Source organism: Eublepharis macularius, chromosome 5 (genome assembly GCF_028583425.1).
Source record: "Eublepharis macularius isolate TG4126 chromosome 5, MPM_Emac_v1.0, whole genome shotgun sequence".
Classification (NCBI taxonomy): domain Eukaryota; kingdom Metazoa; phylum Chordata; class Lepidosauria; order Squamata; family Eublepharidae; genus Eublepharis; species Eublepharis macularius.
Window position 1 is genome coordinate 30,728,188 of NC_072794.1, and position 17,219 is coordinate 30,745,406.

The 17,219-nt window shown below is 52.3% G+C and overlaps 1 protein-coding gene across 2 annotated transcripts in view; it reads left to right on the plus strand.

Moving 5' to 3' along the window:
* ATF6 (activating transcription factor 6) overlaps positions 1–10,328 on the plus strand; it is an 84,540-nt gene extending 74,212 nt beyond the window's left edge. The window contains exons 16-20 of one of the 2 annotated variants that reach the window (XM_054980924.1): positions 8,776–8,955; positions 9,144–9,284; positions 9,473–9,613; positions 9,917–10,066; positions 10,145–10,328. In XM_054980924.1, coding sequence (XP_054836899.1) covers positions 8,776–8,955; positions 9,144–9,284; positions 9,473–9,613; positions 9,917–10,066; positions 10,145–10,284 — 752 coding nt within the window. In that variant the 3' untranslated portion in view covers positions 10,285–10,328. The remainder of the gene's footprint in view (positions 1–8,775; positions 8,956–9,143; positions 9,285–9,472; positions 9,614–9,916; positions 10,067–10,144) is intronic. The other variant, XM_054980925.1, reaches the window with a different exon arrangement.
* The last annotated feature ends 6,891 nt before the right edge of the window (positions 10,329–17,219 follow it).

Below are 17,219 nucleotides of genomic sequence, written 5' to 3' on the forward strand. Positions count from 1 at the left end.
CGAAGTGATCTTTATGTTGAAAACAGGAAAATATTTTTAAATGGTGTGTTGTCAGGTCAAAAGGGGCCAAATTGGGTAGTGTTGCTTAGTGGATGAAGGGCAAGTAATTCACCCAGTCTTTCAGGTGCCTGAAGCCATACTCTTCCAACCCCCTCAAAATATTTTAAGGAAAAAATCCTCTAATAAGTATTGGAGTCTTAAATATGTTCACCTTTTGTGCTGTTGGTTGACTCTCTTAAATGTGTTTTTAATCAAAATGAATCAAATTTTTTCGGTGTTTAGTCCCAAGATCGGCACTTTCTATGATAAAGGCGCCAAGGCTGAAGCGTACTGGAAGCCTTGATCCCTAATCCCAGATCTGTAGGGCCAACACATACTTGGGAGAATCCATTTCCTTTATTGCAGGTCTTTGGAAGCTGGGGAAATTGGAGAGAGTGCGGCTTATCTAAATAAGTGACTGGATTGTAATGATTTTCCTTTTACATTGCCCAGTTTCAAACATTTGGCAGGAGCAGGATTCAGTAGCACTCAGAATATTCACAAAAACTTTTGAAGTCTACACTAACTTTTCTGAACATTAGGGTTCTCTTCTTGGCATATACTAAATACTCTAAAGTATTTTCCCTATTACTTGATTGTCTCCCATATACTGATCTTCAGCATGTGCTGTGATTGGAAATGGCATTGGTTCCAAGACTGTGAGTGAGGACCCCAAAGTGGGTTGCGGGCTCTCATGCAGGTAATTTGCAAGGCCAGGAGAGAAGAGGTGGAACAAGATGATCAGTGCTAAACATGGAAAATAGAATATGTTAACTGATGTGATATTCCTCTATTTTATGTTTTGCAAGCAAATCTCCAAAAGTAGATTAAGTACAGAAGTGGGATCCCAAGCCGTACAATATGTTTAGAAGTGGGTCCCACTTCAGAATGATTGAGAACCTAGTGGAGTATGCTAGTAAGAATATACATATTTAGTTCTCCAAAATTTGGGGTGAGAGGAGCAGTATGGCCTGTTCTACCAAGGAGTCTAAGGTTCATCTAACTGATGGAAGATATGGCTTCATATATTAATACTGAGTTTTGCAGTCTGTTCCTCAATTGTTTGTGCAGAAAAACACTCAAGACTCCATATTATTGCAATGTTATTGGAAGATAATGTGAGATATTTATGGTTGCAATACTATACAAACTTGCTGGGAAAGCTGGTCCCATTTAAGTGGATTGGATTTACTTCTGAGTAAATTAGCATTAAACTTTAAAGCTGTAGTCCTATTCATAGTCATTGACAGGAAGTTTTCTAGCTGTCGGCTTGGATCCCGCTGAAAATCATCACTAACAGAAGCATTTCTGTCAACCCTATGTGACTTTCTCACTTCCTTCTGCTTGTTGTACCCCCCACCTGCCCCCCAAAATGCTGCTTGGGGGGACAAGGAACCCCCATGAATAGCATGAGGGGGAGTTGGAGGTCTGCCATGAGAGGACTGAGCCTCCCCCCTCCCTCAATAAACAGAAATGTTTGGTGGGATCCAGCCTGAAGAAACCCCACTGAAATCTAGAAGGCAAGTTTGCACGTAACAGCAGCCCGAATCTTGCTTCAGCTGTTTATGAGGATTTTCCATGTCTGCTAGCGAAGCCTAAATGCTATAAGCGAAGAGGTGTGTATGTGCTGTGTTTAACTGTCAAGGATTCAAGCCTTGGGAGGAAAACAAATGAGAACTTCTTACAAGTACTTCTACACAAACAAGAACCTCTTTAACGGATACTTCTACTTGCACATTAAATGGAACACATACAGAGCCATATACTGCTGGAGCAACCAAAGCAGAGCCCATGGGACACAGGGCCTTGCTCTATTATTCTCTCTCCCAAACAAGCTTTGCTGTTGTCTCGAAAAAGAGCCTGAGCAAATCTTGGCATGAACTAAAGGTCTGGGAAAGAGATGTTTTCTCTGATCCGTTCCCAGCTTTTTTTAGTGGTAAATAGCAGGAGAGAAGTAAAGCGAGAAGTAGATGACGCACCAGCTGATGTGCTTGCTTTGCATAATATGCAAATTATGTTGCCTGGATTTGGAGGACTTGGCTATGGTGACTTAAGACATGCACCTAAGATAGGAATGTCACATGCAGTCATCACTGTGGAGGCAAGTTGCATAGAGCAAGTTGCATACACAGTCAAACCTTTGCCAGAAAAAAAATACATGCCTGCACACGCGTGCACAAATTGAAAATAAAATTTACAAACTGAGCACATTTCATGAGCAATAAGAAAATCTGTACAGATCTTACTGATTTGTTTTAATTTATTTTTGGGCAATGCCTTTGGCTTTCCTTGGTAGAGGATTAAGACTTTTTTGTCCTTGGTGTTAACAGCTGTCTTACACATGTCGCTTTAAGGCCCATGCCAGCATGCTGTCACCACCAAAGTTTCTTCTTAACTGGTGGCGATGCCCTCTATGCTCAGAGAAGACTTGGAAGGCACATAGTAAACTTCTGCAGCTGAATTTCAGGGTCTTTAGTCCTGAAGCACCGCTTGAATGGGCAGTTAGTTGTACTAGCCACTTACTCAGCATAAGTGAATATATTCTAGTCCTTTCCATTGAGTTGCATCATCTTTGTTTTTGAAGTAAGAGGCTGATAGTGATTCTTAAATTCTGCTAATTTTATTTGTGTCATGTGTGTGTCCAACAATCTATGGCTCTATCTTCAGCTTTTTGGCAAGAAGGTCCTTCAAAGAGTGGGCTAGTAAAAGAAAACAACAACATTTTTGTGGATTTATGTGGATTAGAAAATAATATGGGTTCATACCATTAGAGAACAGATTAACCTTTTTGGAATAGATTTTGCATCTGAAAGGGGACAGTACATTTACTGGAGTGTGCCAGGACCTAATTGTAAATTAAACAAGTAGGGAACCTGCAAAGATTTGCAGGGGTCATTTCAGTTTCCTCTTCTCCCGTTCCCCACCCTATTTCTTGTTTCTCCCTTCCTGATAGGCTTGCCAGGTTCCCCCCAAGGTGAGGATTCCCTACCCCAACTGGCCCTGCTCACCTGGGGGCGGCAGGGGAGAAGCACACACTCCTGTGCTGTCCCCGTCGTACTGGAAAACAATATCGTTTTCTGGGAACTGTGGGTTGCACCAAAGTCCAATTCATTAAAAATTGCCTCCAAATGGGTATCACGGCATAGCCACGCTGCACCTGAGTGAGTTGAGCATGGTGTGGTTGCAAGTTGCCTGGTGGTTGCTGCTGGGCCTAGCCTCAATGAGTCCTCCATCCAGGGCAGGAGGGAGAGGAGTCGGGAATGACACGAGGGGCAAAAATACCTCTGCAAAGGGCTCTGCCCCAGCTCCCCTACCTTGTACTGACAGAAGCCAAGATTTGAAGGCCGGCGGTTTTGCTGTGGTTTGCTAGCAACCCCCATAATAGCCACCGAGGGCATCTATATCTTAAAGGTACAGGTGCTGCTGCTGTTATTTGGGGGTGGTTAACCCTCTGGGTTTTTTTTTTAAGATTTCAGATTTTTCTGCAAACCTGAGGCTTCTCTTGAGGCTTGTAGAAAGATTTGTTGTGTCTGTTTATGGCCCCAGTCTTTCAGTATCCACAAATTTAGCCATGTTTAGAATTGGATAGATGGATGATGATGCTTGTTGATAGATCGGTTGCTGTTGTCCATCCTTGCTGTGGTATAGCAGCTGCTTGCAAGGATTCTACTCGAAACCATGTATTCTCCTGAGCTTTAGTTTGTCCCTAAGTTCTGCTTCACGGTGGAACTATAACCCTGTTTAATCAGTTGATCCAGCTATAGCTGGTAATCTTTCCCGTGCTGCAACAGAGCAGACATAGACATATCACGGTTTTAGGAGCATGGGAAGAGACTGTGTTTGGTGCCTCTAGTTCACAAGGGACAACTTGTGGTTAAAATAGCCTTTTAACTAGAAAATACTGATCGTCGCCTGTAAATAAATTACATCATTTTTTCTTTTATGTCACTGTGTAAAACAGGTGGAAAATGCATGTAATCCTTGGGAGCTGCCCAGGGCTATAAAGGCATTTGGCTGCATTTGACCAGAAAGCAGTCCTGACAGCGGGAATGACTGGCTTCCTCTGAAGCCTGGTAATACCGTTGTGATTGCCCAGCAATGGCCACTAAGGGCATTTGTTCCTTAAAGCTACAGGTACTATGCTTTCAGTTTGGAGGTTTTAACCCCACTGTGTGTATATATGAGATTTCAGATTTTTCTGCAGCCCTGGGACTTTACTCAGGTTTGTAGGTCCCCTTACCCTCCCAATGGGAGAGGGGAGTACCTGGCACTTACTGGGTGTGTGTGTGTGATCTGCTTGTGCATGGTTTGTGCACATGCACTCCTGCCAGGTGTGACAATGGCCGATTCCAGATGGGCAGAAATCGCGTTTCTTTAGCGGTTATATTCGCTTACCGGCCATCCGTTTCGTTTCGCGTTGCAGCGTTTGGTCCCATCGTGTTCCGTGTAGTCCCGTGTAGTCTCGCTCCCGGCTGCTCGCACGGGCAACTGCAGTCGCCGGGCATTGGTTGCTTTTTTCCCGTCACAGTTGACGTCGGGGGCCCTCGTTGGCCCGTGTTTTTTTTTTAATTTTTTTGTTACGTATTTTGCGCAGCTGCGCAATTGCGCAGCTTTGCGACCACGCTACGTCAACTGGCTGGCGATTGGCCGGTCAACTCGACCCGCGAAGTTCTTAGGAAGAGTATTGGTTGCCGATTCTCTTCTGGATTCTCTATCATTGTCTTAGTGCGTCGTGAGCAGTAGAAGCTGACATGGCGCCCGAGAGAGAAATTTTTCTCATGATGGCTCAGCTGGTGATTCTCCTGCTCCAGAGCTCGACGGCGCTGTGCCAAGCGCATCTGTGGCACATCATGCGGAGAAGAAGGGCTGCCACACTACTTTTCCATTGTGGCAACCCGGCCAGAACCGCTCGAAGGGCCGCTTTGCGAAGATATCGGCTTCACCAGCGGTGGTATGCACTTGCACACATTAGAGAACCGCGGGACTGTTGGGTCTATCCCCGCAGCTGGGACTGGTGGGAGCGCATAGTGTTGCGTGTTTGGGACGACCAACATTGGATCCAGTGCTTCAGAATGAGCAGGGGGACCTTCATGGAGCTTGTGGGTGTGCTTCGACCAACCTTGGAACGGCAGAGTACCAACATGCGTGAGCCCGTCTCCGTGGAGAAGAGGGTGGCCGTGGCAGTATGGTGCCTTGCCACTGGAGCATGTTACCGCGTCGCGGGGGACAACTTCGGTTTGGGGTTATCGACTGTTTCGGACGCTGTGCTGGAGGTCTGCTTCGCCATTGAGAAGGAGCTGCTCTCTAAGCTGGTTTGCCTTGGGGAGGAGGTCGGAAAGGTGAGTGTCATTGCCAAGTAGACTGTTCCCTAATGAAATTTTTTTTATTTATATCTGCATTTGCGCACTAGCGATATTTAGAATTTCGAGCCATCGCAACAATGATTGGCCAGTCCACGCCCGCGGTGATTTTTTGTGTGTGTGTGGTTTGGTCATGTCGTGCGTGGCCGACTCGGGGTCTAGACTGATCCTCTTTTCCTTGCGTTTCAGATCATGGACGGGTATTCCGCGCTGGGGTTCCCCCACTGTGTCGGGGCGATAGATGGAACTCACATTCGCATCGGTCAGCCCCGGGGGAGGCCGGACCAATATGGAAATCGCAAGAACTTCTCTTCCATCCTGCTCCAGGGGACAGTTGACCACACCGGACGTTTTGTGGACGCGGAGGTGGGCTGGAGTGGCAAGAATCACGATGCCTTTGTCTTCCGCAACTCGGCCATCTGTGCGGCAATGGACACTGGCGTTTTTGTCCCTGGAAATCCGACCCTGACTGTGAACGGTGTATCTGTGCCACCACTGATGATCACTGACGGTGCGTATCCAATGCGGCGATGGCTTATGAAACCTTATGGGAAATTCGCAATCACGCAACAGCAGAAGTACTTTGACCGGTGTCTGGCACGGGCCAGGAATAAGGTGGAATGCAGTTTCGGTCGTCTGAAGGGACGCTGGCAATGTCTCCTGCATCGCCTGAGGGCCAGAGAGGAGAACGTGGTGACAATTGTGACTGCATGCGTGATCCTGCACAATTTGTGTGAGGCCAAAGGCCATGGCGTGCTGGGTTCATTGCGGGATCCCACGCCTTTGACAATGCCCGGCGATGGTCTGGAGTTCGGGGAGAACGACCGGGGAGTGTTGGAGGAGGGGAAGGAGGTCCGTGATGCGATGGCGGCATTCATGTATGCAAGGGACAGGCGGTGATGCTCTGGTTTTCCTTGTGGGCCCCGGGAATGCGTGACCAGCAACGGTATCTTTTGCAATGCAGACTCTTTGGTGACAATAAAGATTTGATTTATGAAATGATGGTGGCCTCGCAGTTATTACCAGTGACCAACTGAGTGTGTGTGGGCAGCGGCATTCTGGGGTTTGAAGGGGACCCCGTTGCGGGGATTGTTTCTGAAGCGGGAAAAGGGGGGGCATTTCATCCATCTCTCGCAATTGTTTTATTCGCACAGACCAGGGGGTAAGCGGTCTCGTTTGGTGTTGTTAAGCGTGCGGGAGAATATTTGCGGCTCCTGCGACTTTTGAGTTCAGAGGAGTGATGGGCGGCCGTATATTGTGGGGCTGTTGGGCTGACGCATTTGCGCAGATACGAAAATGTGGTCAATGCCAGCGGCACGTTTCGACCCCGCTATATGTCTGAACAAAGTTTCAGCATTGGCGAAGGGTGTTCTACCCCCCCCCCCATCGCAGGATGGAGAGTGTCGATTGCATGATGTGTGGGTTGGTCGAACGGTAATGTGAGACAACCAAATGTTAACCTTAAAAGAGTGTGTATGGGTTATGCAGGGATGGCCGTGTGCCGCCTGATTTTCGCCACTTCGATCATCCACAAAATGGCGCCGGATCATTTCCGCTCCCCGTGAGATGGCGGCATTCGATCTCCGCATAATAACCCCCCCCCCCCCGCCCAAGGCCTAGAGGGCGATCCGGTGCCTGCACGATATCTTTGTTTTCTGTATGGCGTTATCGGACAAAAAGCAGTTTTGGGATAAAAGGATGTGGTCGAATTGTGCACGGTTGGCTGTGCTACTATATGTTCGCCGGTGCGAAAAGGTGCAAAATGAGAGCCAGTACTTCTGCAAAACCTAAAATGGCCGCTCTCAACTGTCCAATCGCAGGCCTCCTAGCAAAAACAAGTTTGAATTTCGGGCATGCTCAGTCGCGTTCCCGCGCATTTACGCAGCCCCGCAAAAGCCAGAGCAAAAATGGCGGCGATCAAGGGGCGCTTCTGGAAAGACCGGGAGGTTGAGGCGCTCCTTGACCTACTTCTGGAGAGTGGCAAGGCGGCTCGCATCATGTGCAGCAGCCACCTTCCCACAAAAAGCCTCTTCTCCAGGGTCGCCAGACAGCTTGGCGCGAGGGATTACCCTCGATCCGCAGACCAATGCCACTCAAAATTCAAGCGGATCAAGGCGGACTTTTTCGGGGCCCTGGAACACTGGCAGGGGATCCCTCGGATGACTGCGCGGCCGCCCTACTTTGCGCAGATGCGGCGCCTTTGGGAGCAGGCAGGCCGGCCGAGTTGGGAGGACCGGAGACACGCCGGTAAGCAAGAAGTGGAGGCGTGCAAGGCCTGGGGAAAGGAGAGGCTTGTGTGGCTGTGCGTATCATCGCACTCGCGAGATATCACCAACCCCTCCCGACATCCACGAAGGCACGAGCCTATCTCACAACGGGTCTCCATAAGATGGTGCCACCACCCACCCCCTTTTGGCAGTGTTTCCCATGGGTGAAAACAGACAGGCTGGTGTGGCTGGGAGTGGCATGTTGGATGCACACTGCACCCAGACTTCAAGGTGTGTTGCTACACCTGTCATCCCACCCCACCCCTAGGCTGAAACTGGTCCCTGTTCGAGGGGCCATTTCATGGACTGCTGAACATGCTGGTTTCAGCCCACCATGTTACCACTGTTCCCAGGAAGTCACGCGAGACGGGGCTCTCTGGCCAGGGGTGGCATCTGGCAAGAGAACTGCCCCGACCTTCGAAGCCACATCCCCATGAAAAGAATATTGGGTTGAATCCAGCCACTTCCAGCCCCCTTCCCTCAGTCTCACCCATTTCCCTTACATCCAACATTGGCCATGCCGCATGGCTGCAGAATCCCCTGGAAACCCATTTTTGCGTCCAAACATGACCCGGTCTCCCTTTTTCTGCAAGCAGAGAAGCTGCTTGAATCCACTCTATAACGTGGAAGAGCACTCCCATGCAACAAAAGATGTGGTCAGGAATGTATCACCGCATTTATATCTCACCGTGTCCACACCCCACTACTAGTCCGCCACGACAAGGACCAAAGTTTGTAAGGGTCCATTATAGGTCAGTGTGGCTTGAGATTGCTATTCTTGCATTGTCCATTCAGTGCATAGTGTGTGAATGTTGCACCAAAGCACTCATAAGTTACAGGCCCCAGAAGCCATCCATTAGCCTTACAAGGAAAAACATACACGCTGGCCTGCATAGGGTTGACAACTCCATCTCCAACCTGTGCCCCGACACTCCACCACGGCCAAAGCTGATCCCACCGTGTGAGACGTGATGGACCTCTCGTTCCGAGGGCAATTGTGCACAGTCTGTGGGCAATATATTGGTGGGCACACACGCACCCCTCTGATCTCCCACGCCCACAGAGATGGCTGCCAAGAGTAACCACCTCCCCGCCCATTGCACTTGCAGCAGTCCAGAGGGGGATAGAGCGCGCAAGGCCACAGGTGCGCGAGGAGGAGGAGGAGGAGGAGGTAGAGGAAGCGAGGCCTGCGCCAGAGGAACTTCCCCCACCTGCTGTCGAGGAGCAAGAGGAGGGTGTGCCCGAGGGATTGGAGGCACCACCAGAGCCACCGGCCGAGCAGCCCCAAGGTAGGTGCTGGCGTGGGCACAACAGCAGCCACCGGAGGCCGCTTCTGGAAACCCCCGGGGAGCGCAGGACACGCGCCACTCCATGCGATGGCATGAGTGGGCACACCTGCACAGCGAGCGGTGTCGGCTGGACTGCCAACATTGGAAAGATTAACTCCTGCGGTGTGTTGTGTCCTACTGTGTTGCAGATGCTGGGATGGGCAGAGACCTGGCCATTCGGGAGGCAGCTCTGGGGGAAGACCCTGGCGGCAGGCGTGGGCCACAACAGAGCCGGCTGCGCCGACCTGTGGTGGAGGCACCACCAGAGCCACCGGCCGAGCAGCCCCAAGGTAGATGCTGGCGTGGGCACAACAGCAGCCACCGGAGGCCGCTTCTGGAACCCCCCGGGGAGCGCAGGACACGCGCCACTCCATGCGATGGCATGAGTGGGCACACCTGCACAGCGAGCGGTGTCGGCTGGACTGCCAACATTGGAAAGATTAACTCCTGCGGTGTGTTGTGTCCTACTGTGTTGCAGATGCTGGGATGGGCAGAGACCTGGCCATTCGGGAGGCAGCTCTGGGGGAAGACCCTGGCGGCAGGCGTGGGCCACAACAGAGCCGGCTGCGCCGACCTGTGGTGGAGGCACCACCAGAGCCACCGGCCGAGCAGCCCCAAGGTAGGTGCAGGCCTGACGTGCATCCGCCACTCAATGAACAGGCAGTATGTGTCTCACCGATCAATATAACTTTATTGTTTGAACACCCAACATTTGAAGGACAACTTCAAGAGTCACAGGCCACAGGCGTGGGCCACCCGGGCACCACCAACCCTCATAACTTGAACCGCATAACTGTTAACCAAACGTGACCTCAAACCAAACAGCATAACTCTAACCAGATCAAAATTGCATGAATTCTCAACCGACAGGTCATCCCATGCTTTGACTGCACACTTATGACCAGCCCCAATTTGTTCACAGTTTCTAGCGTTGGCGAGGCTCCACCAACAAGCGCGCCCCATGAAGGCCCCTCTACCAGCAGTATGTCAGGGCCACCAGCGAGCAACCCTCAGGGGACGGACAACGTCCTGAACGCCATTGAGGCACTGGAGGGCCGAATCATGAACACCCGTGAGTGAGTTGGGCTTCGGGTTCGGGCGGGAGTGTGGTGAGGCCGAGGTGTTCATCATCTGCTTGGTTTTTTTCCAGTGAACAATGTGCAGAGCAGACTTGACACCGTGGAGCGCCTGCTCCTCTACCAGGGAAGGAAGCACAGGGCGCTTGAGAGGCGTGTTCGGGCACTGGAGCAGCAGTTGTCCGCACAGCAGTCGACTGCAAGGGAGCAGTGAGATGACGGGGGGTGGGGGTGTTTCCATTCGATGCCTGTTGCAGCACTTATTTGTTGAAAAATAAAGTTTTTGGGTTTGTTGAACGCCTCGTTGTCCCTGTTTTGGTGCATTGGTGGGAGCCGGGAGTGGGAATTCATGCTTTTGAGAAGGGCGCCTACAAGGTGAGGCGATCCCTGGACCTGCCAACACAGGAGCGTCTTGGCACACCTTGCCTCGGCTGAGGAGGAGGGGCAGGAGGCTGGCTGATTGTTCCCTCGTCCAATTCTCCCTGAGCTGGCGTCGCAGGCTGGGTGTTGGTCACTACCGGTACAAGGGGTGGCCTTTCTGGAGCGGGCGCCACCGGTTCCTGTCGCCGGAGCATGGCCTCTCCAAGTGTTTGCAGCGTGCTGACGGCTGCACGCATCACTTCCAGGTTCTGGTTCCAAGCGCTCTGGAACATTGCCTGCTCCTGACGAGTGGCCTCCATGAACTCAGCCCGCCACATCTGAGCCTCGGACTGCTCCCTTCTCCGCTCGGCAATCTCCTCGCGGTGCAGATCGGCTGCCTGGCTCATCATTTTCTCGGCCACCTCGGTGCTTCCCTGGGTCCTCCGCTTACGGTGCCTGATTGCTGAAAGACGTGTGCCAGGAGACAGCTGGGCAGCGGCAGCGGGAAGGCCTCCTGAAGGGGAGAGAACAGCAGCAAGGTCAAGGCACCAATCAAGTCGAGGCCTCCCCATTTCCCAGTCTGGGGGGGGGCACAGACCTTGGTCGGCCAGCCGTAGGGACTGATGCCTCCAAGGCCCGGCCTCACAATGGGGGTCAATGGGGTACCTGGTGAGCCGCTGCTCGGGGAGGGTGGGCTGTTCTCCTTTCCAGAAGTGTCCTCCGCACCGCTGGCAGTGCCCGCCTCAGTCTCATCTGCGCAGAAGGCAACATTATCAGCGGACTGGGGAAATACTACAATGGCTGCCCCACAGAGTGCCTATGTCCCTGAGCCCACACCACCCTCTGCCCAGGCCAGCCTGGGCAGCGCTTGCAGGGGATTCTCTCAGGGGCAGTGGGCCCGAGAATCACAGTTTGGCCGGGGGAGGGGGGCCTTGCCTGTGCCCAGGGCGGGGGGGGGGGTTTCAGTCATGGCTGCCAGGAAGAGAGCCATGCAGCCCCAGAGAATCACGGCATGGCCTGGGGAGGGGAGAGTCTGGCCCGCCCCACAGAGTGCCTATGTCCCTGAGCCCACACCACCCTCTGCCCAGGCCAGCCTGGGCAGCGCTTGCAGGGGATTCTCTCAGGGGCAGTGGGCCCGAGAATCACAGTTTGGCCGGGGGAGGGGGGCCTGGCCTGTGCCCAGGGCAGGGGGGGGGGTTTCAGTCATGGCTGCCAGGAAGAGAGCCATGCAGCCCCAGAGAATCACGGCATGGCCTGGGGAGGGGAGAGTCTGGCCCGCCCCACAGAGTGCCTATGTCCCTGAGCCCACACCACCCTCTGCCCAGGCCAGCCTGGGCAGCGCTTGCAGGGGATTCTCTCAGGGGCAGTGGGCCCGAGAATCACAGTTTGGCCGGGGGAGGGGGGCCTTGCCTGTGCCCAGGGCGGGGGGGGGGGGTTTCAGTCATGGCTGCCAGGAAGAGAGCCATGCAGCCCCAGAGAATCACGGCATGGCCTGGGGAGGGGAGAGTCTGGCCCGCCCCACAGAGTGCCTATGTCCCTGAGCCCACATCACCCTCTGCCCAGGCCAGCCTGGGCAACGCTTGCAGGGGATTCTCTCAGGGGCAGTGGGCCCGAGAATCACAGTTTGGCCGGGGGAGGGGGGCCTTGCCTGTGCCCAGGGCGGGGGGGGGGGGTTTCAGTCATGGCTGCCAGGAAGAGAGCCATGCAGCCCCAGAGAATCACGGCATGGCCTGGGGAGGGGAGAGTCTGGCCCGCCCCACAGAGTGCCTATGTCCCTGAGCCCACACCACCCTCTGCCCAGGCCAGCCTGGGCAGCGCTTGCAGGGGATTCTCTCAGGGGCAGTGGGCCCGAGAATCACAGTTTGGCCGGTGGAGGGGGGCCTGGCCTGTGCCCAGGGCGGGGGGGGGGTTTCAGTCATGGCTGCCAGGAAGAGAGCCATGCAGCCCCAGAGAATCACGGCATGGCCTGGGGAGGGGAGAGTCTGGCCCGCCCCACAGAGTGCCTATGTCCCTGAGCCCACACCACCCTCTGCCCAGGCCAGCCTGGGCAGCGCTTGCAGGGGATTCTCTCAGGGGCAGTGGGCCCGAGAATCACAGTTTGGCTGGGGGAGGGGGGCCTGGCCTGTGCCCAGGGCGGGGGGGGGTTTCAGTCATGGCTGCCAGGAAGAGAGCCATGCAGCCCCAGAGAATCACGGCATGGCCTGGGGAGGGGAGAGTCTGGCCCGCCCCACAGAGTGCCTATGTCCCTGAGCCCACACCACCCTCTGCCCAGGCCCGCTTGGGTAGCCCCCACCCGGCCCCTCACCTGTTCCTGCCAGTCCACTTAAGGTCGCGTCAGGATCATCCCCGTGCTCCAGGAGGTCTTCTTCCTCGAAGCCAATGTGCCCTGTTAATGGAAACAGGCCAGCATCGTCAGAACGGATCTCCTCTCCCCAAGCCCGAATGGCCCCCCAACACCGGAATCCCTCACTCCACCCTGCCCCCACCTACCGCTTGGGAAAGGGGTCGACGTCCTAAGATGGTCCGCATTGATGGTGACCAGGTCATGGCTGAAAAGCTCCTCAGAGCCCTCCAGAAGGTCCATTGGGTCTGGCCTCGTCCTGCCCTCCACCTCCAGCACAATACTTCTTGCAAGCCGCTTTGGGTTAACACTCGCATCCCCCCTCAGAATGCTGTCGAGCTCCCTGAAGTAGGGGCAGGTTGTAGGCGCGTTCCCAGATCGACCATTGTGTGCCATCACCTTCTTGTACTCCAGGCGCATGTTTTTGGTCTTCGAGCGGCACTCTGTAGCCGACCGCTTGTGGCCCCGCTCAGCCATCTGCCTCGAGATTTTCTCGAAGTAGTCCAAGTTCCGGTGGGTGTTTCTCAGAGCTTCCTGGATCTTCTCCTCACCCCAGAAGTGTAGGAGATCCATAATTTCTCTGTGTCGCCAGGATACTCCCCGCTTCCCAGCAACTGCCCCCCCGCTGGCCATGCTGCTCCAAATACCCACGTATGCAACAAACACCGGCGTTGGCTACTGTGCTTGCGAGTTGGGAATTCTCTCGTCCCTAGGATGGGGCCCCTCAAAGCTCCTCAAATCAGCGTGCAAGGGAGTTCAGGTCAAAGGTCGACAATACGTGGCGTTGCGGGATTCTTTGAGAGGAACAAAATGGCGACCGCACTAAAAACGAAGAAGAGGCGAAGAAGCGCAAGTGTGCCTTTTGAGATGTTTCGCAACATCGATAAATGTTTTCTGGGAAACAAAAAAAAATTTCCAGCCACACGGAGAAAGGCAAGAATGGCAATTCCTTGCCTTTCTTTGCCGAAGTGCGCATTTTCGCACGTCGATCAACGCATTCCCGTTCTTGCGCAAATTGCGCCCGGTTTTTTAAAAAAAAAATGGCCTCGCCATCGGCCGGCGGGGGGGAAAGGGGCAGGCCTCTGAGCGGTGACGGGGCGTCGCGAACAGTACAAACCCGTACTCGGATGTTCACACCGGCAGCCTATATCACGGAACAAGGCGCCATGAAGCGCAGGTAAGATGGGACGGGATATAACGGGTGTGAACGGGTTTGAACGGTGAAAAAGCGAAAGCACTCGCTTTATTAGTGCCCATCTGGAATCGGCCAATGTCATAGTGCCCAGTGGCGGGCATGCTCCTGTGGCGCCCATTGGCCGGCATGCCAGTTTGGGCCCCTGTGAAGTACGGGAGCATGCCCGCCGCTGGGTGCAATGATGTCACTTGTGGAAGTGACATTGTCACAGCCGATGGGAGTGCACCTGCCGGGTTCTGGCTGGGGAGGTTTTTTGCCTCCCGGGCCCATTCCCCAGGTGAGTGGCAGCGGGGGGCAGAGACTGGGAATGGGGGATCCCCTGCCCCCACCGGGGGACTGGCAGTCCTCCTTCTCCAAATAGCATCTTACTTAATCTGAAGGGATGACGGGAGAGCATTGTCTTATAGCTCATGGCTAACAATCTCTGCGGAATGCTTTTTCTGCTCCCATTACATTCCATTCTGTGGAAGCGTGGGAAGAATACAAAGCACTCAGAGTAACCGAAGGCTCTTCGTCAGCCACAGAAATAGCCTGTCTCTTCAGAGCTGTCTCTTATGTACCCATAACTGACTTTATCTTCCCCTCTCTGTTTGGTACTCCCTCTCTTTTGCGTTCTGATTTTGGAGTAGGGAGGGGAGATCATCTGGCTGTAGCATCCACTCTGAAATTGTTCCTCTGTGATATAGCTGTCACACTACATTGCAAGGCTGCGTTGCCGTTAACAAAGAAGTATTTACATCTTTATTTAGAAAAATGCTATGCTGCCTCTCCAGGAACCTGCCTGAGACAGCTTACAAAATAAAAGTAATCAAAACAAAACAATAAAAGGTGTTAATTAAAATCTAGCATTAGGGGAAAAACTCAGCCCAGCCTAAAAGCATAGACCATAAAAACAGACCATAGACAACAGTTTCCAGACGAAAATAGAATTATGCAATGCAAACATTAAAAGCTAAGAAACCAAGTACTGGAAACCTTATTCATTCAACTTTCTGGCGCCTAAGATTTTTTAATAGACATTGCTCATATGTTCTCCCATATCTTTACATGCACAAGGGCTAGAAACTTGATCCTTTTTATCAAATAAGTGAAGGCTGAGAGATTCAGGAAGCTATGCTTCATGACCAATACACCCTTATGTGTTCCTATAGAAGAATGTAGTATGCACAGCCCTCTTTGTAACTCTCTGTGTACCATATTTAGCCTATCAGCCCATCCATTGTGGCCTGCCATGTGTGTGGCACTCTTCTTTTGCCTTTTGATGTTCCCTGGTGGCTTCTATGTAGATCAAAAGTTGGGTCAAAAATTGCTCAGGCCTGTCATAGAAGCACCTAGATAGATTTCCCCCCTTTTTTGGTGTATTGTGAGGCTTGAATGTTGGACAAGATGGACCCTTGGTCTGAGCCAACTGGATTGATCCTTAGGATTGATAGCGCTGGGATGGTACTTCATAGCCACGGTTGGGGCAAGCTACTAGAGGAGCAGAGTCGTAAGGCTCTAGCCTCTGTATCCCGTGGAACTTTATACACCCTTTACAGAAGTAAACAGAGTCTAATTCTAATTCTAGAATAAGCTTTTGTGAATTAGAGTCCATTGCATCAGAGGCATGTAATAGATTCTCACTAGGCAGACGTATGAACTTAAGTAGAGCCGTGCTGACTCAGACCAATGTGGCCCTTCTGGTCCAGCATCCTGTTTCACACAGCAGCCACCCACTTGCCACGGAGGGTCAGCAAACAGGGCATAGAAGCCAAGGTTATCCCCCAATGTTGCCTCCGAACCTAAACCATCAGAATCAGCTCTCTCTGTCTTGGGATCGATGCCTGGATGCTGCGGTGAAGAGAAGAAGCTGAAGTTGAATCCAGATGCAATGTAGGAGAAGAAGAGCTGGGTGGCATTAGTGTACCGTCCACACCCCCATCTCCATGTTACCTTTCCCAGGGATTTTGAGTTGATGTCATACAGCATGGGAAACAGTGTTGAACTTTATGGTACCCCGTAGAACAAATGTCAAGGGTCCACACAACTGTCACCTAGCACCACATTCCAGAACTCTTCTGCCAGATAGGAACAGAAATAACCAGTGTGTGGTGCTCCCAAAGCCATCTCACTTCAGAAGGGGATGCTGTGGTTTGTGGTATTTGAAGCTGCCAAAAGGTCCAGCACAGTGAACAGGGACACACACTCTCTGTCATTCTCCGAGCAAAGGCCCTCTCTCTCAGGGCCATCAAGCCGTTTCAGTCCAGAAACTAGGTTAAGAGCTAGATTTGAAATGGGTATAGATTAGCCGTTCCATCCAAACAGAGTTGGATGGAGTTGCACAACGATCACTCTCAAGCATCTTTCCCAGAAACGATGTTTGCTACTGGCTGATGAAAAGTTCAGATCATCCAGGCCCAAGGGGGGCTTGGTCAAGATGGCCCAAACCATCCATCCTGTTCTTTAAGGAAGGAGTCATTGCGTTTTGGACTCATGCGAAGATGAGTAAGGGTCAAGCTGTGATGTGGGTGGCCACTCACATCCACACTAGCAACTTGCCCACATTTTCTGGACCAGCAAAAGAAATCCATCCAAGTAACAGTAACTAGTCTACACTATTGACCTCCTAATCATCCACAGTTGTGTTGTCCAAATCCTGGCACACAAAAGCCATTTTATCCACAGAGTGACTTGCCAGTAGGCTACGATAACTTATTAGTTGGGAATGGCTTCAGAGTGGATTCTTGCATTGAAATTGAAGTTCCTGGGCCCGCAAGGCAGACAATACTTTGTGCATTAGGTCAACAGATACAGCACTGGCGGGGAAGATCTGTCAGAATGTGACACTATTAGCTTGAAGCCAAGTGTATTTTTAGCCTCCTTCGCTGTTATGGCCCTGCTGGTGTTTATAGTCATATTTGGTAATGCTTAGCAACTCTCCTGATGGAAACGTTGTCCAGACGGGCTGAAGAGTAGAGGGTAGAACAGTTCAGTTTAGTCTGAGTCATGGTATTTGCAGGAATCGAGCTGTGGGATGAGTTACAGCTGTGCCACTCAGGTGAAGACAGCTGGCTCAGTGGGTTTCAGCTTCCCTGTTCATTACTGGTACATCATTTCACGGCTGTATGTACTCTGCTTTCCGAATTCTGCATCGAGGACCAAGCCTAGACTTTGTAAGCAGAGCAAATTGCAGTATGCAAGAGGCCTCTCTTTAAAATCGCCTTAAAATAGTTTTGGGGGTCCTTCTTCCCGTCCTTGAACACCAGCTTCCCAG